The sequence below is a fragment of the Neomonachus schauinslandi genome, chromosome 3 (genome assembly GCF_002201575.2).
Source record: "Neomonachus schauinslandi chromosome 3, ASM220157v2, whole genome shotgun sequence".
Lineage (NCBI taxonomy): Eukaryota > Metazoa > Chordata > Mammalia > Carnivora > Phocidae > Neomonachus > Neomonachus schauinslandi.
In genome coordinates, this window is record NC_058405.1 from 143313314 (window position 1) to 143338276 (window position 24963).

General features: G+C 36.1%; 1 protein-coding gene across 3 annotated transcripts in view; it reads right to left on the reverse strand.

The window, feature by feature from the left end:
- NCKAP1 (NCK associated protein 1) overlaps nt 1-21879 on the reverse strand; it is a 101181-nt gene extending 79302 nt beyond the window's left edge. For 2 of the 3 annotated variants that reach the window (XM_021703278.2, XM_044913686.1), the window contains exons 1-2: nt 21500-21879; nt 7539-7649 (exon numbers count right to left, since the gene is read on the reverse strand). In XM_021703278.2, coding sequence (XP_021558953.1) covers nt 7539-7649; nt 21500-21607 — 219 coding nt within the window. In that variant the 5' untranslated portion in view covers nt 21608-21879. Of the gene's footprint in view, nt 1-7538; nt 7650-8714; nt 8733-21499 lie in introns of all 3 variants that reach the window. The other variant, XM_044913685.1, reaches the window with a different exon arrangement.
- Between the last annotated feature and the right edge of the window lie 3084 nt (nt 21880-24963).

Genomic DNA, 24963 nt, shown 5'->3' on the forward strand with positions numbered 1-24963 from the left:
CGCTGAGCAGGGAGCCCGATGTCGGGCTCGATACCAGGACGCCGGGTCCAAGACCCGAGCCGAAGGCAGATGCTCAATGACTGAGCCATCCAGGGGCCCTCTTCACTAGTTTTTAATTTTTAGAATCAGCATATAATTCAATTTCAGAACATTTTATGATTTCAAAAACAAAAGAAAGCACTAACAATTTTGATAGCATTAAGGTATAAATGACCGAGGGTGAGGCTATAAAAATAGAGAACTATATTATTTAAAGTTTAAAAAGGAAGTAGCCAATGATCCAAAAATATTAACAACAAAAAAAACTATCGAATATCAAGAAGAGAGGAGAGAGTAAGTAATGAGCAAGAAACTGAATGACCTAAATTCTTACCTTCTATAGCAAAGAGTTTATAATAGACATTGTCTAACATTGGTAAATGAATTTATAAGAGAAAAAGAATAAGCATGTTCCTTCTGAGAAATATGACCAGGGTGGGAAAGAGTGGAATAGGAGATATAACCACTTTTCATCCTAAATTCTTCTGAACTATTTGACTCATTACCATGCATTCATATTATTTTGGTAAAAATTAAAAGACAATTTAAACCAGTTTAGGTAGGTCATTAGTGCTAATGCAATTCCCTGCCAGTACTTGACTTATTTCAAATACTTTTCAAATATATCAAAGCATGGCTTACATGTATCTGCTAATCAGGGGTTCATTCTTTTATTTACTCTGTTTATTCAAGCTAGAATTAAAAATTATTACATGTAGAAGAGATATTAAATGAATGTTGATGATACCTTTTTAAAAGAAGAGACACTTTAGTTAGTTCTCACTGTTTTTCAATTTTGGCAAAGTTTAAGTGGTCAAGACCAAATATTTAAGTTTCCATTAGCGTATATATAGATGTAGAGAGAGACATATTGACTAATGACAAAATATACCATCAAAATACTGTTACAATGGGACGGCTGGGTGGCTCAGTCTGGTAAGTGTCTGCCTTCGGCTCAGGTTATGATCCCAGGGTCCTGGGATCGAGTCCCACATCAGGCCTTGCTCAGTGGGGAGCCCGTTTCTCCCTCTGCCTACTGCTCCCCTGCTTGTGCTCGCTCTCTCTGACAAATAAATAAAATCTTAAAAAAAAAAAAGTAAAAAAGTACTGCTACATTATTTTATTATAAGATACCTCCTTTTAAAACCAAAGTATTATTTATTGGCCTACTATATCCTAGTTAACAGGATTCAAAGATGAGTGCTTGGGCCAGGAAAACAGAGATGTGAGTTGCCACAGAGAAAAAGATTAGTTTTGTTTTGTTTGGCCTCTTCTAGTGAGGAGGGTAGGGGGGTAGCAACAGGAGGAGAGACTGGAAGGAATGAAAAGCAGTGTTTGGATTATCATAGCATTTCTCCCAGCAGGAGATGCAGACCTGAAGGGGATAAATTCAAAACATTATTAAAACTGACAAGTATTAAAACTGATGAGCCCTAAATTAGAAACTTGACATTTTATAAAAGTCAAAGGGGTTTCTGAAAAGTCTAGTTTAGGTAACCAAGTGGAAGATAATGGCTCAAGACAGAAAACATAGAAGAAAAACAAAATGGAGGATAATCATGTGTTCAATACTAGATACAAAGTTTGCTATTTAACTTGTGCAGCTGTCCAAAAGGTAGCTGGAATTCAGATCTAGAACCCAGAAAACAGAAGAGAGTATATTACTTAGCTGAAGCCATGAAGTAAATGTTTTCATACATATATACTGCAGGGAGGGGGGGTGGAAAGGGTAGGAGGGCAGGAAGTCATTTAGAAATACCCACATTTAAAAGGCAGCTAGAAGAATTCTTACCAGTGAAGTAGACCAAAAAGTCAGAGGTAATATAATAAGTAACAGCTTTCATTTTTCAAAAGCAATTTGTCACACAAATCTGTGAAGTACTTAGGAGATATTAAACTGATTCTTGAGAACTGATTGGTATTATCATCATTTTAGAGATAAGAACAAAGAGGGTGGGCGCCTGGGTGGCTCAGTCGTTAAGCGTCTGCCTTCGGCTCAGGTCATGATCCCAGGGTCCTGGGATCAAGCCCCACATTGGGCTCCCTCCTCGGCGGGAAGCCCGCTTCTCCCTCTCCCACTCCCCCTGCTTGTGTTCCTTCTCTCGCTGTGTCTCTGTCAAATAAATAAATAAAATCTTAAAAAAAAAAAAAAAAAGAACAAAGAGGCTTTAAGATGTGAAATGACTTGGGGCACCTGGGTAGCTCAATCGGTTAAGTGTCTGCCTTCAACTCAGGTCATGATCCCAGGGTTCCAGGATAGAGCCCCCACGTTGGGCTCCCTGCTCAACAGGGAGTCTGCCTCTCCCTCTTCCCTCTCCCCCACCCCCAGCTTGTGCTCTCGCTTTCTCACTCACTCTCTGTCTCTCAAATAAGTAAAATCTTTAAAAAAAAAAAAAAAGGATGTGAAATGACTTTCCCCAAATCACTCAGCTAGAACTCAAATTCTGGTTAACTGGCTCCAAAGTCCATCCTCTTAACTACCACATCATAATGGAAACCATGACAAGACAACAAATGCCCTCTTAGAGATTAGCTAGAAACAAGTTTCCTTACCCTTTCCTTCTAACTAAACCACAGTGCATTTTTCAGGGCTTCCCTACCTCCATCCTCGATACCATCACCCCACTCCCAAAACACATTCATGTTTTTAAGAAGCTGGGACTCCTATTCTTATTCCAGTTTAATCTCAGTAGTATCATTAATGAGATGTATTTGTGTAGCTCCACTAAAAAGGATAGTTATTTTTTAGCTAGTAACATAATGAAGTTAAAAAATTATTGCTAAGTTTGGGTTCTGACATAAATTTAAAACAATGACTGAATAAAGGAAATTTTATTCACTCATCATTTATTTATTGCCTCTTATGTACCAAGCACTAGGGATAAAATGGTGTTTAAAAACAGATTCTAGGGGTTCCTGGGTGGCTCAGTTGGTTAAGTGTCGGCTTTCGGCTCAGGTCATGATCCCAGGATCCTGGGATCAAGTCCTGCATCAGGCTATCTGTTTAGCAAGGAGCCTGCTTCTCCCTCTCCTTCTGCCGCTCCCCCTGCTTGTACTCTCCCACGCTCTCTCAAATAAATAAATAAAATCTTTTTTAAAAAAATTTTTAAAAAAAAGATTCTAAAGCTATGTCTCACAACCAACATTATTAGAGTTGCTTTATTTTTGTCTTTCCTTAACTGATGCTGTAAGCTACTTAAAAATTTTAATTTATTACATAGTATCCTGTAATACTGTGTTCCTTAAGAGAGGAGATAAGTAATACCTATAACACAAAATATTCCCCTAAGTTTGAAAACTTAATTTTCTAATTATTTCAATAATGGCCTGTATCTCAGTCCAGAATCCCTGTATGATTCTTGTGGCACTCTCCTCACCAACAATGCCTTCATTCTTAGCGAATTAAGACCTAATTCAACATATACAGGGCAGTAATTTATATCACTTTCCCATTAACTTGGGAATCAAATCCAAAATTTGACACTAAAATGTACAGTAAGTAGACAAATCTTACAATGACACCTTCATGTCAGATATTTTTACTGTTTTAAAAAACACAGAATAGCTTTTTTTTTTTAATTTTTTTTTTTTAAGATTTTTATTTATTTATTTGCGAGAGAGACAATGAGAGATAGAGAGCATGAGAGGGAGGAGGGTCAGAGGGAGAAGCAGACTCCCCGCCGAGCAGGGAGACCGATGCGGGACTCGATCCTGGGACTCCAGGATCATGACCTGAGCCGAAGGCAGTGGCTTAACCAACTGAGCCACCCAGGTGCCCCCAGAATAGCTTTTAAATGGAAATACCCAACATCAGAACAAAGGGGGGTAAATTAAAATATTTTAAATATTTCGTAAGAAATGTTTTAACATACATACACCTGAACATTTCCTTAAAATGCCCCTTAGAATTTCTTGGACAAAACAATCTTTACCTGTTAAAAAAATAAGAAGTTTCTACTATTTTCTTTATCCAGGAAAATAACAGATTTCCCTCAATACACTCATAAGAAACTTACGGGGAACAAATTATACACCCATCTGGCAGTCACACTTTCAAAATACTAGAAGATATCAAGTTATAGATAAATTAGATAATCTCTCAGCTCAGAAATGCTTTCCTTAATCTAAAATTAAGAAAAATAACTCTATTAGACACTCAGTAAGTGCTGCTATAATTATAAAACTGTATCACTTTTATTCAGTTGACTTTTACCTAATCAGCTGCTTTGAAGCCTATGGGGCATCTAGTTCAAAATCACGACTCAGAAAACAAAACAAACAAAAAAACAAAAACAAACAAACGAACAAAAAAACCATTCCTTGATCCAGACTTTCCCTAAATCCAGAATTGGGAGAGTACGAAAGTTCTTACCAGGTCACAAAGGGGCCTGAGCAAGACAGTAAAACTGACTCAGCAGAGCCCAACATCATCACTGTTAAAGCTATGTTAGGCACCAATCTGGCTTTATCTGTCAGCAGTGTCCTCCCTTTGTTAGAATACCAGATGACCAGCTATCTGTGAGCACATAGGTAGCCTTTTTGTAAGAATCTAATCATGGAAACTTCAAAATAAATTTGTGTTTAATTTTCACCAAAACGATATTTTTATGATTGCCTTTTCTGAAACTGGGGACAAGTGGTGCTTATCTGTCAAAACAGAAACAGTGCTAACCAGTAATTCTCCCTGATCCGTGAGATAAAGTAAGCATGCTCTGTGGCACATATTTATACAATGACTCAAAGACCCAAATACAAAGGAAAAAACCCGACTATGATACTAATACCATTTCTTCGGTATACCTAACACCCAGAAATCTGCAAGTTTCTATCATTCCCAGATGCTACTACCATTCCCCGTCCTTAAACCTCCATTAAGTACTCCTATGAAATTAAAAAATAACAAAACTCAACTCATTTCTCATTTCCTGACCCAAGGTTGCCAGGAACTTCTCACCAGGATTTTCGAAGGCTCAGATCAAAACTAAGATCACAGAACTTCATAAATACCTAGTACACAGTACTTCAGTAGGCAAAAAACAATAGAATAGCATTACACAGAATAGTTGTAAAGGCTATATGACAAAACTCAGACTTTGCATACAGAACAACCAGAGTAAATTCTACAAGCAGCATAATATTCAACAATACTATACAATTGATTTCATAGGTTAAACAAAAAATTACCACATGACCCAGCAATTCCACCTCTAAGTATACATATCCAAGAGAAATGAAAACATAAGTTCACACAACAACTTTTACATATATGTTCACAGCAGCATTATTCATAACAGTAAAAAAAAAGCAGAAACAACTCAAACATCTATCAGTTGGTGAATGGATAAATAAAATGATATACCCATACAATGGAATATTTTTTGGCAATAAAAAGAAATGAAGTACCGATATATGCTACAACTTGGATAAACCTTAAAAACATGCTAAATGAAAAGAAGCCAGTCACAAAAGACCACATGTTACATGATTCTGTTTATATGAAATATTAAAAATAGGCATACAGAAAGAAAGCAGATTACTGTTTGTCTAGGGATGGGGGACTGGCAGGAGTGAATGTTAACAGGTCTGGGGTTTCTTTTTGGGGTAATGAAAATATTCTAAAATTGTGGTACTGGATGCACAACTCTGTGGATGTACTAAAAACCCACTGAATTGTACACTTTAAGTGGGTAAACTATGTGTGTGAATCACACCTTAATAAAACTGTTATTTTAAAAAAATCAATTTTGTGCTGCAGAAATTGAGAAGGAAAGTAAAATTATTAAAAAACAAAAAACAGCAGCATTATTGTAAAGTTTGCCCCACAAATCAGGAAGAGCAAAGATTCTTAATTTACTCTTTACCAAAAAATGTTACTGTTACAAAAACAGTGAACATGTACTTAATCAGACCTTGATAATTTTCTTAAAAAAGACCTCATATTTAGGAACTATGCTTATTTTCACATGGAACTTTACACACACACACACACAAATTAAACTTAAATGATTCTCTGAAGAGCTCATATCACAGAGATTTTATGAGCCAGGAGAAAAAAAGTATGTATGAAACTAAATGTAGGACAGATTTTCATTATAAAATTTCTCTCATTCATAGTGAGTATATTATGTCAGATGAGTCAGCTAATTAATGTCAATAACTAAAAAAGAATTCTCCACACAAATAACGGTGTTCTTAAGAAGTGTATACACTGGGGCGCCTGGGTGGCTCAGTTGGTTAAGTGACCGCCTTCAGCTCAGGTCATGATCCTGGAGTCCCAGGATCAAGTCCCACATCGGGCTCCCTGCTCAGTGGGGAGTCTGCTTCTCCCTCTGACCCTCTCCCCTCTCATGCTCTCTCTCTCTCAAATAAATAAATAAATCTTAAAAAAAAAAAAAAAGAAGAAGTGTGTACACTGAATCACCCATTCTGTAATCAGGAACTAATTGTGATACCTTAATATACCAATTACAAAACACAATCTATTGTGTTTTGTAAACTATTAACCCATACTCACAAGAAACACAGACTTTTCTTAATTCTTTAAAAAGCACTTTACCAGACTTTATTAATTCTGACTGGTGTTCTACCTCTACATTACAATATTTTTAAGTAAAAGGTGATACCAACAGGTAAAATATGAATCTTCATTAACTATACTTGATTTGAGGAAACCAAAAGATGACAAAATATTTTTTAAACAGTTTCTTAAAAGTACGGAGACCATATGTAAGAGGAAATTTCTAGACTAAGTTTGTACATAAAGAAAAAGCAAAGATTATAACATGAGACTACAAAAGTAAAAAATTTAAAAAGAGAAGACATGCAGAAAGATTCCAAGTCAACAAAAAGACCATGGTGAGATAAAATTAGCTCTAATTTTCTAAAATTAGTTACTTACAGAAATTATTATAAAGAACCCCTAAAGATTATGTAAACATATCAGGAAGACTCTGGATATGACTATATTTTATATACTAATAAAAACTATTTTTCCTATTATTGTAGGAAAAATAAAGATCCTACACCATCACCTTGTTATATTATTTTTCAGAAATGTTTGTCTCAATTATAAAAATACTAAAGAAACAAATGTATTTTAGAATAAACACAGCTAATTACTAAAAACAGTACAAGTTCTATGAAGACATTTACTAATTTCAAAATAAAGTTTATGACTATAAGGAAAAACTCCCCAACTAGTCATGCAAATATCTGGAATATATACATTTCTATTACCTTACCTTCTGTCGCAACTTGAAAGAGAAGAAAGTGTGTAAGAAATTAAGATCTTATGTTTTCTAAAGAGTGATGTAGTTCAGAGTCATTTTTTCCAGTTTAGAGATAAGAATATTGTTCCTAAAAGCCCTTAATCAATGTACATAATTGGTATACCAAAATATAAAGAATTAGACAAATAAGAACTACTTCAACATTACACTAACCATTACTTTCCCTACAGATGGCTAAAATCAAGTAATACAAAAATTTCTATGACTTACATTGTTGTTGCGAGTTTCTACAGCAGGGAACTTTCTGACTATGAATTTCACAGCAGATTCCAGGTTTTTGTCAATAAGGTAGGATGGTTTTGCCTTGGGATCTCCACATGCCTATAAAACAACAGTAATAAAAAAGTGAAATGCATCCTTGTTCTAAAACCAAGTAATAGCAAATCTGTAATCAGAAATCAGAGATATTTATTGTTTTTGGTGAGCAGGTGATAAAATGAATAGGCAAAGTGCAGGGATTGTCACAGCTGAAATATGCAATGGGAGACAGTACAGAGATGTTCTTCTACTGAAAAAAATGCATGGAAAGTTTCAAAGCAGTTAGCGCAGAACAGCAGTGAAGGAAAAAGCTCAAACCTAAAAAAAAAGAAAAAGAAAAAAAAAGTCTTGGTTTGAGGTAGGATTGTATTCATCTGAAGCTAATAAAATATTACAAAATTAAATATTCAGAGGCGTACTGGAAATGTTTCTTTCTAAGTGTTATAAAATAAAAGCTTATGTTTAGATGTCTTTTCCAAAATGTTTTCCTCATTCACTTTAAACATTTTAATACGAGAGCCCTAGTTCAAAAGAACTGGAATGGAAGCTGCTAAAATTGTCTTTATAGTACTAAAGTGTGTTGCCTATTCCTCTGAACATCTGAGTTACTACAACAGTATTTTTCCATCATACCAGCAGCACTTCAAACAATGAATCTACATCTGTTCTATATCTCATAAGCACAGAATAAATGGGAATGTTTACATTTTGACCACATCAGCCATACAGCATTCTCTGTAGTAAACTGTAAAGCATTATACAAATATCAAGTATTATCATTAGAAAGAACTTTTTATCTGAACTATTAGCAATACCAAATATAATTGATACTATTCAGTGTTTCGTTATGTGACATTTAATTAACTGCGTGCTAGTGAGATGTTATTTCTTAGGGAATTACTAAAATTATAACATTGCTATTTAACTTCTCATTGCATTTTTTTAAAAAATGTGTCCTTTGAAAAAGTTTTCTCTCTCTACTATGTGTGAGGAAATATATTGCAATTTAATGTTTTTTTCACTGTTTACTATGGCTATGTTGTGAATTGCAGAAAGAGAAGTTATGAAACATGAAACTGATCTGAAAGCGGGCAAGCGGGCAGAGGGAAGGTGAAAAGCTTTGCAAACCTTCCAAACTTGTCCTTGCTGGGGAAGCATTGTAATAAAAAGAGAGAAAATTACGTGTAAACAATGATTGTCAAACTATGACATACGTTTCAGTAGAGAACTTATGCACCGCAGACTATGAATAACGAAACAAGATTAGAACTATATGGTGCTACATATTTAAAGGTATCCTAAGTAGCGAGTTTAGTATACAATAGATTTATAGAGTTTATACTATTCATATATATTTAAATACTACTGTGTAAGTGTACAACCATGTCAGTTTCTTGGTGCTCTTCCTAAATAAACTTAAAATAATACTAGAAGGAAAAAGGAAGACTACATGCAACTATAAAAATAGGAGCAAAACCGTCAGTGAAATTTTACATACCTTAAAAAGAAACGGTAGCCAAGAATAAAAATAAATCGTTATTGGATGACTTTTGCACTTCAGCTCAAATTGAAACTACTTTTCATATATCACCTAACTCCCTTCCAAGCCAAAGTATAAAAATCAATGCAAACATTCCTGTATTTTCCAAATGGAATTAGGAATGCAGTAAGAATTCTCTTAATGCTCAAACATAAGTAGATAAAATTAATTTAAGCAATTTAGAACTTCATAATCATTAACCAGATTGACACAAGGCAACTATGCAAATTCCATTTCAACATCATCAATACTAAAATACATCTGACTTTTCCTCAGAGTAGACTATCATTTGTTTAAAATATTATTTCTCATAAACTAATCTGCCAATTAATCCACTTCCCAAAAAATATTATACTATATAATAACTAAGAACCACATACTAAGAATTTGTCCAAATAGAAATAGCTACAGATTAGCATTTCCTTACACCAATGATACAATGAAAATCAGGTTCCCTAAATATGCCCGAGGTGGTACAGAATTCTAAAGTGATTCCAGATTACATTTTTTTATTTTTTTATTACATTCAGTTTTTTAATGTTATGTTTTATCTTCCATATTCTAATATTTAAAAATTTAGCTATCCATTCTAACAATATTAGTGACTATCGAATAATGAAAATATGAGACTACCATACGTATTTCCCATGATCACAAATTTTACTGTATAAGAATTTAATCAAATATCTGAAAACTAACACAAACGTATTCTCATATATACAGATGCATGTATATATATGAAGAACTCTTCCTTCTTACACTGAAAACAAAAAGAATGAAATTTCATTTCAATGGAAAAGTAAATGGTTGTATAATCTTTCCTTGGAATTGATTTACCTTTTTCCACACTGCTCAATAAGCCATATCTAAACATACTACACTGGGAGGCAGAACAGACTCTAGACTAAGACTTACTGGGTTTCAATCTTTACCACTTCCAATCCATAGGACCTTGAATATATTACAAAATATCTCCTAGTCTGTTTTTTCACGTTTAAATGGGGAAATTAGTACTTACCTCATAGAGTCATTATGAGGATTAGAAAAGAGATAAACCATGTACAGTATTTAGCAGAAGGGCTAGCACATACGTGCTCTAAAATGCTCTAAAAATGTTAGCTGTTGTCAATAACAGCCTCAATAATTATAATTACCCAAGTAAAAGTCTCATATGAGTAATAACTGCAAAATAGTCTTTATCATAGTATATAGAACTAACAAAAATGACAATTCCCTTTTCCAATCACACATTTCCTTCATTTGTTCTCTAAATGCCAAATATGTTGTACTCATAGAAAGAGTTTAGTCTAGTAGTTAAGAACATGAGTTCTAAGATAGGCTGTCCATATTCATATCCTAACTCCATCACTTCTTAACTGCATAACCATAAGCAAGTGATTTTACTCCTCTGTGCCTCAGTTTTTCCATCTGTTAAATAGGTTGATAATAATTGCAATTTACCCTAAAAAGTTTTTAGGCCCATTACGTGTGCACATGCATGCGCATGTGCAGTTTACATAGGTATCTGGAATACCATGAGCACTCAAAAATGCCAATAAAACATACATGGCTCATAGATACTATACAGAAGTACTAGCTCCTATTTTATTTTTTCTGAAATCAACCTGCTTGATTTATTTACTTAATACCAACAGAGAAACTGTGTAAGGAACATTCAGGCAAAAAAGAAAAAGTACAAGAAAAAAAAAATGAGTTGACTAAAAGCTAATATCTAAGTAATTAACATCTGTCAAAAAGCCATACTTAATAATTCAATTAAAAAGGGTTTCCTGGGCGCCTGGGTGGCTCAGATGGTTAAGCGACTGCCTTCGGCTCAGGTCATGATCCTGGAGTCCCTGGATCGAGTCCCGCATCGGGCTCCCTGCTCGGCAGGGAGTCTGCTTCTCCCTCTGACCCTCCCCCCTCTCATGTGCTCTCTCTCATTCTCTCTCTCTCAAATAAATAAATAAAATCTTTAAAAAAAAAAAAAAAAGGGTTTCCTCCTGGGACGCCTGGATGGCTCAGTCGGTTAAGCGTCTGCCTTCAGCTCAGGTCATGATCCCAGGGTCCTGGGATCAAGTCCCGCATCGGGCTCCTTGCTCAGCGGGGAGCCTGCTTCTCCCTCTGCCTGCCTCTCTCCCTGCTTGTGCTCTGTCTCTCTCTGACAAATAAAATTTAAAAAAAAAAAAAAAAAAAAAAGGGTTTCCTCCTATACCGATGCAGTATAGCAAAATTCCAACTAACCACATGTCTCAGTTTATAAAAATTAATATTCTTCTCCACCTCACTCAAAGCATTTTCAGGACACAGAGGACAAAGAAATCATAAAACAACAACCTATATTTCAAAAACATTGTCTGCAGTTGGTACACCTGAAACTCTACCTCATCCTAGTGTAACTACACTATTACATAAAATTAATCTTTCACTCTCAAAAGTATCACCCTTTGAAGTGCCACATTTAAGAAAACAACATATACTACTATACTTAATTAACAAATTTTATCAGAAAGGCTTACCAAAAGGCCTAAATCAAATAAAACTTTTGAATACTTCTATCTCCCCCACACCAAAAAAGAAAAACAGAAGAAGGAAAGGTGAGTACAGGGCAAAATTGCATCTAAATAACTGAACCTTACAGTCCTACCAAAAAAAAAATTTTTTTTGCATAATTGGCTAAAAGAGCTATTTCACTAGACAAAAAGGAAACCATTTCTGAACCAAAGAACTTAAAAAAACAACAAAAAAAACCCCACAATCCCAAAACCGTGTATTTTATATTATCTTGACTCAGCATGCTTTCATAATGCATAAAATACTGTAATTTAAAATTCCAGATCTAAAGGAAATTTAATATTTATGTACTTAAATTTCCAGTTCTCACGACTGCAACTTTATCTTCTATGAATATTCTACTTATCTTTAAATTCAACAAAGTTATGACTATTTAATGTGGAAGATCAAACTGCACTAATGTTAAAGGGAATACTTAAATATAATAATTAAATCTGTCCCTGAGTCAAGGAGCACAGCCCACTTGACTTCCTGGCAAATTGTTTAATCTCTGAACCTCAGTTCTCTAATTTATAAAATTAAGGGTACTAAAATACTACCTATTCGCAGGGTAGGTTATTCAGATTTTTAAAAGACAAAATGCACATAAAGTGCTTATTCCAATGACTGGTATGTAAATACCTAATAAATAAGTTCTAAATAATAACCTTCTATTTTTTAAAATAAATTTCTCAAACACATGGATATCTATAGTGAGTTCCCAATTATCAAAGTAAAATTTTCCATTTAACCAATTCTAACTCAGTATTAATTATCAATCAACATCTCCAAGTTCATTTTTTTTTCACAAAACTTAAGTATAATATTATTACCAAAAATAAAGAACAGAGATGTTTTAGAAAACCACATTATTTTATCCAGGCCACAAAATAAACATCTTTGACTAGAAACCTCAAGACCAGACTTTATGTGATTTCAAAGTATAACTCTAAAACAAATTTTTCTGCCAATCTACCACCAAAACCCGTTCTCAAGTCCTTTCCTCAGGCTGTCACAACATAAGATTACATACTACAGATTAACTTTATATGGTTAATGCTATGTATTTTTTCAAAAACTTACTATGATGTTACAAAAATCAAATAAAAGAAATAGTCCTCAATCTATTCATAAGAGATTAAGCAACAATCAAGAAAAAAGAAAACAAAGACCCAAGAGTGGGGAGTAAAAAGAACATTTACTGGGCACCTGTTGTGTGTAAAACATCTATGCTTTTGAAACTGCCTAAACATCTCTCAACAGAGAGGAAAGGAGCGTCAGAAAAATTAAGTGACTTGCTCAAGGTTCAGCTGTGAGTACCTAAAGATTCCAAAGCACTAAAAATGCTTATCTAAATACATATGCTCATAAAAACAGTAAAAAAACATGCTCCATTCTTTCAATACCTCAACTGCTCAAAACTTGCATTGGAGTAATTACTATCAAAGGAAAAATCTGCTTAGTTTCATCAGTTTTATTTTTTTAAGTCCTAGTCTAACTCAGCAATAAATCACATTCCTTTGCCAAAATACTACAGGACAAACCAATTTTTTAAATACAATAACGTAATTGAAAAAACATGAACAAAATTCCAGAGTTCAGAGTGAGAATGCTATTTCTGAGAGTACAAGAAAGAAACTAGCCCTATCTGAATATGTCAGGGAAGAAGAGAAAACCGCACAATGTGACCAATTTATGCTAGAAACAGGAATTTAATTTTTACTCAATAAACAAGAAAAACCATAGTTTTTAAAGCAGGTTTTGCAAAATTAAAAGCATACCAGGACCAAGATTCTTCCCTCAGTCTTCAAGGAAATTAACTGACATTAATGCCTAGAATAAGGACAGACATCACCTAAAATCATGGACTAGAGAAAACAACTTACTTATCATTCTTTTATTTTCTAATTTTAAAAATGAAAGGTACATAGAAAATTTTCAATAAATATTGGAAAATCTATCAAGAGCAAAACAAGACTTAAATTCTCATATTAGTGGTTTTGTTTCCAATTATTTTGTTTTCTCATGTGTATCACCTATATTTTGGCCAACCAATCTGATTTGAACTTCCCCTTGAGCTTGGGTAGGTGAAAAAAAAAAGCAATTCACTGCTAAAATTTAGATTAAGAGGCTTCATAGGAAAGTATACTGGAATTATTGGAAATGCTTTAAAATTAATGCAAATTTATCAATAACTACCTGTTACTTAGAGCCAGTAATAGCCAACTTAAAAATATATATATTATGGTTACTGCTTTCTAAGCACAAATTCTGGGAAAATCACAAACTTAAGAAATATTTCAATGCACTATATATTTCAAAATTCATTTTAAAAATTTTAGTGATTCAAATGAGTTACTAATTACTATTCAATTCACAAGAAGAGGTGTATGTCACTATTGCTCTTAAACATTTTTCAGCTTGCAATATAGAGAAACATCTCAATTTATAAAACAAAGGTGTTCTATAGGTTTTTTTCAAGTATTATACAGAGTCACATTTTTACTGTTTTAGAGAAGCTGTTCTTGGGGCGCCTGGGTGGCTCAGGCAGTTAAGCATGTGACTCTTGATCTAAGCTCAGGTATTGATCTCAGGTATTGGTCTTGAGTTCGAGCCCCATATAGGGCTCCACTTTACTTAAAAAATTGAAAAATCAGTAAATAAAATAGGGGCGCCTGGGTGGCTCAGTTGGTTGAGCGACTGCCTTCGGCTCACGTCATGATCCTGGAGTCCCGGGATCGAGTCCCACATCGGGCTCCCTGCTCAGCTGGGGGTCTGCTTCTCCCTCTGCCCTCTTCCCTCTTGTGCTCTCTGTCTGTCATTCTCTCTCTCTCAAATAAATAAAATCTTAATAAATTAATTAATTAATTAATTAAATAAAGCTGCTCTTTAAAGGCCAATGAAGAATAGACTCCTGAAATACAAATACTTATTTTGTACTAGCAGTAAATAGATATCAAACCATAATGTCAGAGAGTAAAAAAGGAAAAGTTAGGAAATGTTTCCCAAAGGTGGTCCAGAGCTGGATTTAACAGGGGAGAAAAAATGAACTTACTAAATGTCCACTTTATTTCAAGCCCCAGAAATAGATTTAATAACAATAGCCTAAACTTATTCATTTCTTACTCCTGTGCCAGGCACTGCACTAGCACTTTAGATGAATTAACTCACTCAACGTTCTAAGGTTAATTAAAGAGTATTCTACAGACATGGGAGAACTGGAACATCTATTTAAGATTTCAAGAATTAGAATCAAAACGATTAACATGGCTTAGAAAACAAAATATACAGCTTAGAGCATAACAGAAGCTAAGAACAAGTAAGCATTCTGGAGATCCAGGAATTTAGTTTTACCCCAGAAAACAAAATTACATCACAACTGTGAATAACTGCCTGAGAAAGAAATCAGAGGTATTAAAAACTTACATTTTACTTATTTCAGTGGTTATTAACATCAGAATCACTTCAGGGCTTTTTCTTACTCAGTAGATTTGGGTCAAGATACAGATGTATTTTTAAAAACCTTTTAAAATGATTATATTGTGTATCCCTGGCTAAGAACCACTGGTCTCCTCAATTTATAAATAAAGAAACTATAACCCAGAACATCTAAATAACTTGTCCAAAGTTTAAAAGACAGTATCAGAGCTTTATCTAGAATCTAGCTCTCTCAAGCTACAGAATATATTACAACTATGGAAAACGATAGAGAAGTTTAGAGGCTGTATGCCAGCCATGAGCGCATTAGACATTACTAGGATTTTTATAACCTTATATATTTTATATCTTTATACATTCTGCTGAACAAAATTCTGGAATCTTAAATAAGGACCCAGTACACCTTGTCACTGCCTACCAGAAGCTTCTACTCATACTTCAAAAGCAAGCACAAAAGTCACTATCTCTTCTTCCCCAGAATGGAATCGTCAATGCCCTTCTCAAGACTCCCATAAGCACACTTATGCAATACATTTTAGGTAAATAACTGTAAATCTCTCAACCTACTAAAATGTGAATTTCTTGGCATTGGAGACTGCATCTTAATTTATCTGTCTCCCCAGTGTCTGTGAAGACATTCAATAAATGAAGAGTAAATGAATTAATGAAAAAGAAACCCTCAAAATTTGGGACTAACTAATAGTTCACATGATTTATAAAATATTTTTTAAAATGTAGTTTTATTACTGTCAAGTATCTAAAATAATCAACTATGCAATAAGAAAGTATTTTCCAAAACAGGCTTTTACTTAAAACAAGAGATTCCTTTTAAATTGGCACATGTACAACCCTATTTACAAATTAGCAATTCAAGAGCTTATGAAGTTTGTTAACTTATTTAAGTAAAACACTGCAGCATATTACTCAAAGAAATGATTAACCAGGAGATTGTCTCATCACTGTCAGATTAAGTAAAAAAATCTATCAAAGTCTAATTACAGTACTAAAAATTCCTAAAAGGATCAAAGAAGATTTTACTACATTTACTGATAAAGCCAACAGTAAAAACAGTCCACAAAAAAACCACATTTTGAGAATAGAAAAGAGTACTACTAATTTACTAATTACTAATTTCTCCCCAAGACAGAAAGAAACAAACTTACTGGTGGACTTTCTTAAATTGCATTTCTTATATTTCATGTTGCAAAATTTTCAATGTGAAAATGTTACTATTTAACTTTATGTAAGATTTAAAATGAAAAAGTACATTAGAAATTCCAACTTTAGGGCGCCTGGGTGGCTCAGTTGTTCAGTGTCTGCCTTCGGCTCAGGTCATGATCCCAGGGTACTGGGATTGAGCCCCGCATCGGGCTCCCTGCTCTGCGGGAAGCCTGCTTCTCCCTCTCTCACTCCCCCTGCTTGTGTTCCCTCTCTCGCTGTGTCTCTCTCTGTCAAATAAATAAATAAAATCTTTAAAAAAAAAAAAAAGAATTGGGCAGGGGCACCGGCTGGCTCAGTCGCAGGAACATGCAACTCTTGATCTGAGGATCATGAGTTAGAGTCCCACAGTGGTTGTAGAAGAGTCCAATTTAATCAAAATATAATAAAATATGCATGCACATATGTTAGCATTTGTACAGAAAAGGGTATAAGTACATAAGGCTTATTTTTTAAAGTGGGAGAAGGGCAGACAAAGAATTTCTAAAGTGACACAATTCTCTTATGTTTGAGTTTCTGATAGTAAACATGTATTCCTTTTGTAATCATTAAAAATGCTTAATATTTAAGTTATTTAACTAGTCCACAAAGGATATCTATCATTGCCACTTGAAAAAATAAAAGTAATTTTTCCTAAGTATTTTTCAGTGATCTTTAATCTCCTCAGCCTACCATCCAACATAACATGAAAAAATATTGTCAAATCCTCATTTTTACAAGCAGCTTTCCTGAAAAATAAAGTTACAAATGGACATGATAGGATCTGTTTAAATAAATAATATATATTATTTAATTCAGATTTATGGAGAGATGTTTCCTTCTTACCATGTTTAAGGCTCTTAATAATGAAACCCCACTGAGGGGAAGCATACTAATAATACTTATTAGTCTACAATTTGCTACAAACCAATCTTTGGAGCATGTTTCTGCTCCTGATTGAGGAACAGAGAAAATAATGCCCTAAACGAAGAGAAACATAACACTGAAAGAGAAAACTAAAGCTAGTCCCCTCCCTTTACCTTGCACTTACACACTTCCCATGCACCCTTTTTTTCCTCCTTTAAATAGCAGATACCAGCTAAGGACTTTCAATTTTTTACACTGCTATTCTACTCATTTTTTCCTCATAAAATAAATATATCCAAAATCATGGGGAAAAGACTGAAAAAAAAAAAAGAAAAATAGCCTTTAATAAGAAAATTTTTTTTTTAAAACAAAGTGCATTGAAACCTGCAAACATGCCATTCAAAAAGAGTTTACAATGGCTGGGTGGGTCTTCTCTTCCTTTCTGTCCTTTAGAATTAAGGCAATAATGTAACAAGAAAAATTATTCAAGTATTAAATGAGAGACCTTTTTGGTACAGAATTATCATATTCATGTTGGTGGCAGGTAGGAAAAGAAAAGAAACAAAAAACAAAATAGATATATTTTCTAAACTCAGCAAAAATGTTTTGGTATTTGCGAATGTGTTTGCTAATAGCAGTAAAATTTCGAAAAAACAAATGTTGCCCCAAAAAAGTTGCTGAGACTCCTAAATATTCACAGAGGTTTTAAACTATTTTCACATTATCATTATCTTTTATCTTCATAAACAATCCTGTGATATAGGCGGAGAAGGGATTACCATCTCTGAATTATAGAAAACTAAACTGAGTTCAGTTACTGTTTAAAATGGGCTATGACGGGCGCCTGGGTGGCTCAGTTGGTTAAGCGACTGCCTTCGGCTCAGGTCATGATCCTGGAGTCCCTGGATCAAGTCCCCGCATCGGGCTCCCTGCTTGGCAGGAGTCTGCTTCTCCCTCTGACCCTCCCCCCTCTCATGTGCTCTCTCATTCTCTCTCTCTCAAATAAATAAAATCTTTAAAAAATAAAAATAAAAAATAAAATAAAATAAAATAAAATGGGCTATGACTTCTACTTGTAAAGATAAGATAATCAGAGCTAGAATGGACTTTAGCATTTGTTTTACAGTTAATTTTCCCGTTTTACAGATGAAGAAAAAATGAAGTTCATGGAAGTCAAGATACCTCCCAATGTTACAAAACTCTCAGTGACAGACTGAAGACTGTAATGCAGTCCTCCTAAATTCTGGCCCCATACTCCACTTCCACAACCACACTGCCTGCCATGCCACAGTAACAGATAAAAAAGGAGCTTGGAAAATGTTAAAAATCAACATATAAGTGAGTAGTATTATCAGGTCTGGAAAAAGACATATTTTCAATAAAAACAGAATTTCTAAGGATTCAAGAAACAAATAAATTTAAATGTAAAACTACCTACCACCTTCATGTCTTTTCCCTAAAACCCTCCTTCTTCATGTGTTCTCACATCCCTGATTAGTCTACAAATTCCTTAAAATTTCCATAATCTGTACATATTAAGATGTCAAAAATTTTTCAACTGATGAAATTTTTTTTAAAAAAGCAAAACATTTTCAATAATCATGTTACATTCCTATAATAAGCATTAAAGCATATTATTTTTGATTACAGTAATTTATGAAGTCATTTACTCAAGTCACTTAAGTATTTTCATTGTGTATGCTCACTAAAATATTTCCATGCAGACTTCCAATTGAAACAGAGCGATCAAATCTAACAATCTGATGCACACATGCATTAATAAAAAGGTGATAATTGATTGGCAGACATGTATTATGTAGTGGAAGTTTTTTTTTTTTTGAGGACTGTAAGAGATTAGGATTGAAAAGATTAGGTAGCTCATACTGTCATAAAAATGCAGACTGCATGAACCTTATAAACACATGGTGAACGAATCTTACTCACTTTTTTTGGCGAGATTTTTGAACAAATGTTTCAATCCCTAGCCAGCCAGGAAGATATGTCAGTCTTATAGAAAACTCTATAGGCTAAAAGATTCAAAATCTATCTGATGCATTTGTATGCAAAATTACACAAGGAGAGCAAACCAAAAGCTATTATTAAAACTAGAGCAAGATTATACACACACTCATATGTTAAATACACACATATAACATAAATTGTGTATTCATCCATTCAACAAGACTTAACTGAAGACTTTGTGAACCAGGTAAGGCCCTGAGTACTAGTAATTCAAAAATGAGTAACACTCTCCCTGCCCAGAGGGAACTCACAATCAGGCAAGGTAGACAAAATATTTCTCAACAAACTCTAAATATGCGTTAAGTGCTGAAATATAACATTTCAATAACTCAAAATATTTGACACTTGGATATAATAATCACATTAAACTCATTTTTCACTAGCTCAGTAATACAAGAGCCTGAAGTTTCTCAAAACAGGAAGTGAAAAAAATCTGCTTTTAAGGCAGTGAACTGAAATAATAAGAGTTGAAATGCCTAAAATTTGGTTTAATCTTATGCACTTTATGAAGGTGGAATAGGTAAAGTTTGGTTGTATTTATACCATAAAAATGTTTAAATGCATGCTTAAAAAGGCATTGTGCCCAAATACCCAAATCACTTTTGATGTTACTCTCACTTCCTCTTCTGAAAACCATCATAACCATTTCCTTTAACCACAATACCACAGGTCTAGTAATTTTTAGTACTGCTTGCCTTGCTCGTTTTTTTGGACAAAGTTCATATAGGAACCAAATTTCAAAGTTTGTGAAGAAGCATAATCTCACAAAAAGTTCAGGTCAATACAACCTGTAAGTAATACTATCAAAATTAAGTTCTTTGCAACTACATAAATTTATAACCAAGGCTCTTTGGTAAATGCAGAGGGCTTCTTTGTAATGACACTGAGCTCCTGCCACGTAAGATGTAACAAACTGAATAGACATATTGCAGTTACTCTCCAGATTTTACTGTGTTTAGAGGCAAACTAATCTTGCATCCAGGTAAGCAACAGGAACATAAACCATCCTTATACAAAACTTATTACTATTAAGCCAGGACAGTCTTCTCCTTTAAGATTACAATATCTACAGCAAATTGTTGGAATAAATCAGTTTTATACTTGAACCTCATTATATGGACTTCAAAAAAAATATTATTTCATCAGCAGCCCTAATTTACACACGTTATAATTCTACTATGGTCATGCTAAAGGAAATATTCATGACATATTAAAAAGCCAACAAAATAATTATGAAGACATGACATCAAATACACATTGGAAACTCAAAGAGTGTACCCAAAAATCTCTTTTTCTCTTTACCAAGTTCTTTGAAACTTACTAACCTTGCCTTAAAAGGAAAAAAAAAATTTGGTTTGTTTTCTCTTAAGATAAATTATTTATTCTATCTTTACATCTATTTTTTTTAACTCCAACTCAGCCTTCCATTTCTTAATCTGCTGAAGCCATTTAAAGACTTTCAATGGGCCTATTAGCTACAACTACACAAATTTTCCTTATATGTTATCAACCAGCAATAATAGCAATATATTTACAGTTTTAATTTTGTACCGACACCGAACTTTAAGAAATGGTGTTTCGGTACTATTAGACAAGGTTGGAAAAACGAAGATGAGGAGGAGTAAAGAGGGATGGGAGAGAAGGTTGTTATTCCTGTTCTAGTGACTCACAGCCCAGAAGTATTTCAGAAGAAAATTAGTTCCACCCTCACTTCCCCCTCCTCTCCACCCTCAAAATGAAATAATTCCAAATTGTCAGCATGCTCTCAAACGACTTCTATTTAGCAATCTAAAATAAAGTGGCAAGTGGAGAAGATGCGGGGTTCATCCTGATTAGCAATTCCCTTCCCACATTCACACATCAAAAAATTCAGAAAAAATTGCTACCATCTCCGCCAGATTCCTACCATTCAGCCTCAGTTATGGAACACTCAAGTTTTCCTATGCTCTCCCCGCCCCCATCTTGCCCACCCTCTACCCTCCCTTTCCAGTTGACCCCGTTCCGGGGGCGGGGGCGCCGAGGAGGGGGCGGCAGCGGCGCCCCTCACCCTGTGCGGGCCGGGCCGGATCCCACCGCTGGGAGCGGGGAAATGGCTTCTCTCTGCCTCCGGCCGGCCCGCCAGCCACCGGGGGAGGCGCCGGGACTCCGCATTAGGCCGCGGCGCATCTCAGCGACCCCGGGCCGGGCCTGACGCGGCAGTGCCGTGATTTCTGCCGTGGGCGCCGCCCGCTGCCCCCACCCCCGTTCTCCCCCGCCGCCCGCCGCCTCCGCCGCGGCCTCGCCGGCCCGTGCGCACCTTTTTGATGTTGTAGAGGCGAGTCAGCATGCCGACGCCCCGGTCGTTGAGGATGGTGAGCTTCTCCGCCAGCTTCTGCTGACTGGGCTGCAGCACGGAGCGCGACATGGTGGTATCTGTGGTGGTGGTGGTGATGGTGGTGGTGCCGCCGCCGCCGGCCGCCTCGCGCCCAGTCACCGGCCCGCGGCCTCCGCGTCAACCTCTCTCGGGCCTCCTCCCCCCGCCCCCAGCCCGGGACCTCCGTCTCAGGGGAGAACGTCCATGACCCTTGCGCCCCAATCCCGCGCGGCTGATAGAGGGAACCGCAGCAGACGCCTCAGGGTCCCTTCCCCCGCAGCAGCCCGCGCCCCGGCAGCCTCCTGCCTTCCGCCCGCCGCCCTTCCGTCCCCACCCCCGGCGTTCTCCGCCCCAGCCCCCACCGAGCCGCCTTCCCCGGCTCCTCCACTAGGTGTGGCGGCGGCGGCGGCGTCTCCGGCGGCTGAGAACGAGGCAGCTTCCCGCAGCCCAGGACGAGCACTCGGTCACCTGATCGGCCGCGCCGGCGCCCCCGCGAGGCCGGACGGGGAACTGCGCCTGGGGGGGCCCTCGCCCGCCCCACTCCGCTTGGCCGCTGCGGCCGCCCGCTTGGGACAGGACTCCCGCCCCAGACCCTGCCCTGCGAGCCCACTGTGCCTGATCCCGGCACGGGAGTCCTCCGCCGGGACCGAGTGGAGTCGCATTTCCATGCTCCTTCGTCTTCGCCCCACACCCCTCTCCTACAAGTTCCCAAAAGTTGCCTTTCCGCACCACCTCCCTAAAGAAACCATCAGAAGCCCGGAGGGCGGGAGGGGAGCGTTTCAGGCGACTTTCGCTTAAGAGTGGGCTGGTGGCTCCAAGCTTTTCCCTCCCACTGCTTGACAGACTGCTCCCGGCTGAACACAGCAGATGTTGTGCTCCGCTAGGCGGGCATCGCCTCTCCCATCCTCCCCATCCCATCCCTACTCCCCTGCCTCAAGGCAGTTTGTGAGAGAGGAGGTCGGAAGTGAGGGCAACTCAAGTTCCTGAGATAATCGGAATCCGGAATTTGTCGACTAGTGGCACCCATCCGGAGAAGACTCTAAATAGGCCCTGGCATGAGGGAGGCAAAAAATAAATGTTCAATGAATCAAGAAACGATCGCATTTTTTTCTGGCCTCCACCCTAAATCCCACCCCTTCTTGGAAACATTCTACTTTTCCATCTCATTGTTTTTTGGGTTTTTTTCCTGATCGGTTTCTTCCCGGCCACACTCCAAGACTACTCCCTCTAGACAAATGTATTAAACTTGGTTCCAAAAGTGACGGAATCAAGGACTTAGGTAATTGGCTTGAGGAGTTCTAGCCAAGAGGATTCACACTGCTTTGATCATTCTGCCCTTAATTTCTTTCCATGTGTTAATCTTTCTATTATATTCATTAATTTTAAGTGAATGACAAAATGTTCTGCCACATTCAAAAAAACATTCTGAGAGTAGATAAGCTATCACTGGATTGATCAAAACGCTTTATGAAAAGGAAATTGTGATGAAAGCTTTTAAAAAAAAATTTAAGAGGTGCCTGAGTGGCTGTGCCTTCAGTTAAGGTCATGTTCTCGGGGTCCTGGGTTGGAGCCCCCCCACCTTGGGCTCCCTGCTCAGTGGGGAGCCTGCTTCTCCCTCTCCCTCTGCTCCTCCCCCACTGCTCATACTCTCTCTCTCTCTCTCTCAAGTAAATAAATAAAATCTTTAAAAAAAATTTTTAAAGCTAGGGTATGTACTATTCCTACAGAAATCTTTATTTTAATATCCTGACAAGAGAAAGGGAATGGACTGAGTGCATTTGACTTAAGGGACATTAAAGAAGTCCGATATCCCCCACAAAGTCAATCATACCTGACACTGTGCTTTAAATTCTACAAATAGAACTTCATTACCTTGAATGAAGACTTTGTACCTAAAGAGCCCTTTTTTTTTTTTTTTTTTTTAATTCAAACACCTCAGGAAGATGACCTTTTGAGCTTTTCTTACTCAGTAAAAGGTTGGGGGATTTAATTTATCTGGTTACTTTCCAACCTGATAGTTAAAATTTTAATTTAGAGGAGGCAATCATCTGGAGCCTGCCACAGTGAGAGCAGACTTGGGAAAAGCAAAGCTGCATGAGGGGTTTGGGGCAGCCAGTTAAGAAAATGGAAAGATGGTGAATGTTGAGGTACAGATATGCTCTTTCGGGGGACCACAAACAAATTTAGCTAGAGGCGGAACTACAGAGTCCCACCAATGAAAGTTTACATCATTTTCTAGTTTTTGAAAAGTGCTATATAAAGAGAACAAGAAAATGGCACCATATTATCATTTGAACAAAACTATTACTCCTCAGGAAAAGCCACTATCATGTTTCCATATGAACTTGAACACTTATACCTGCTTATAATTCAGAATACCCAATAGAGGGAGAACTTTTTAGATACTAGTCCAGTATTCAGCTTTTATTATAATTTCTAGACATATTGACCCTAGACTGAATGGAATATGCCTATTTGAGTAAAAGAGATTAGATCTAGCTGAAGTATTTATAATTCTTGCATTTTTTCTACATTTTGCATCAAAAAGCATCTTGTTACTAAGATTCAACCCTTTCAGTATTTGCCTCTATGTATAAAAAGCATACTATCAGAGCTAAGGTAATTATGTATTTTGCCATGTACATATGATTTTATGGCAACTGTAATTAGTATATATCATTTTATATTTTCTTTCAGTTCTTCAGTCTAAAAATACGTTATACTGTGTTAATCAACCTCTAAAGCTATTACCAAAAAAAATGTACCTGTTGTGGTTTTTTCCTACCATAGCTTTCTGGAAAAGCATAAAATTTTTTAAATGATTAGGAAACTAAGTTTTAAAAGCATTATTGGAGATTTTATTTCCCTCATCATATAAAGCATAGTTTTAACAGTTCATTTGGTACTAAAGATTTCCAAGTAGTTTCCCTTCAGTTAAGAGATTTCTACTGTTCTGTCCCTAGAACATATTCGGAGATCACTAAAATTATAAGCCAGAGATGTAGAAAGTAGAGAATAGCTTCAAGTTGGTAATAATCTTAGAAAATTAACTAATAAAATTAACTAGTATAGACCTGTATGCCTAAGAAAGTGTGAATTTTATTGTATATAAATTATCTCAATAAATCTGATTCTTAAAAAGTTATATACCTACATTTGAAAAAATGTTTTTTTGAGGCAAGTATAATGGTACTCACTCTAAGGAAAGTAAGCATTTGGAAATCCAAACTGGAAAATATTTAAATTGGAGGAAGAGTGAAGTTGGCTTTATAGAAGAATTTATGTTAGAGTTATAATTTGTGGTCCCCAAATATATTTTACAATGATTCAATTATAAAATGCTCATAAAATTTCAGAAACTAATTTATAGCACACAGCTTTTTATATAGGAATTATAAAACATTCGA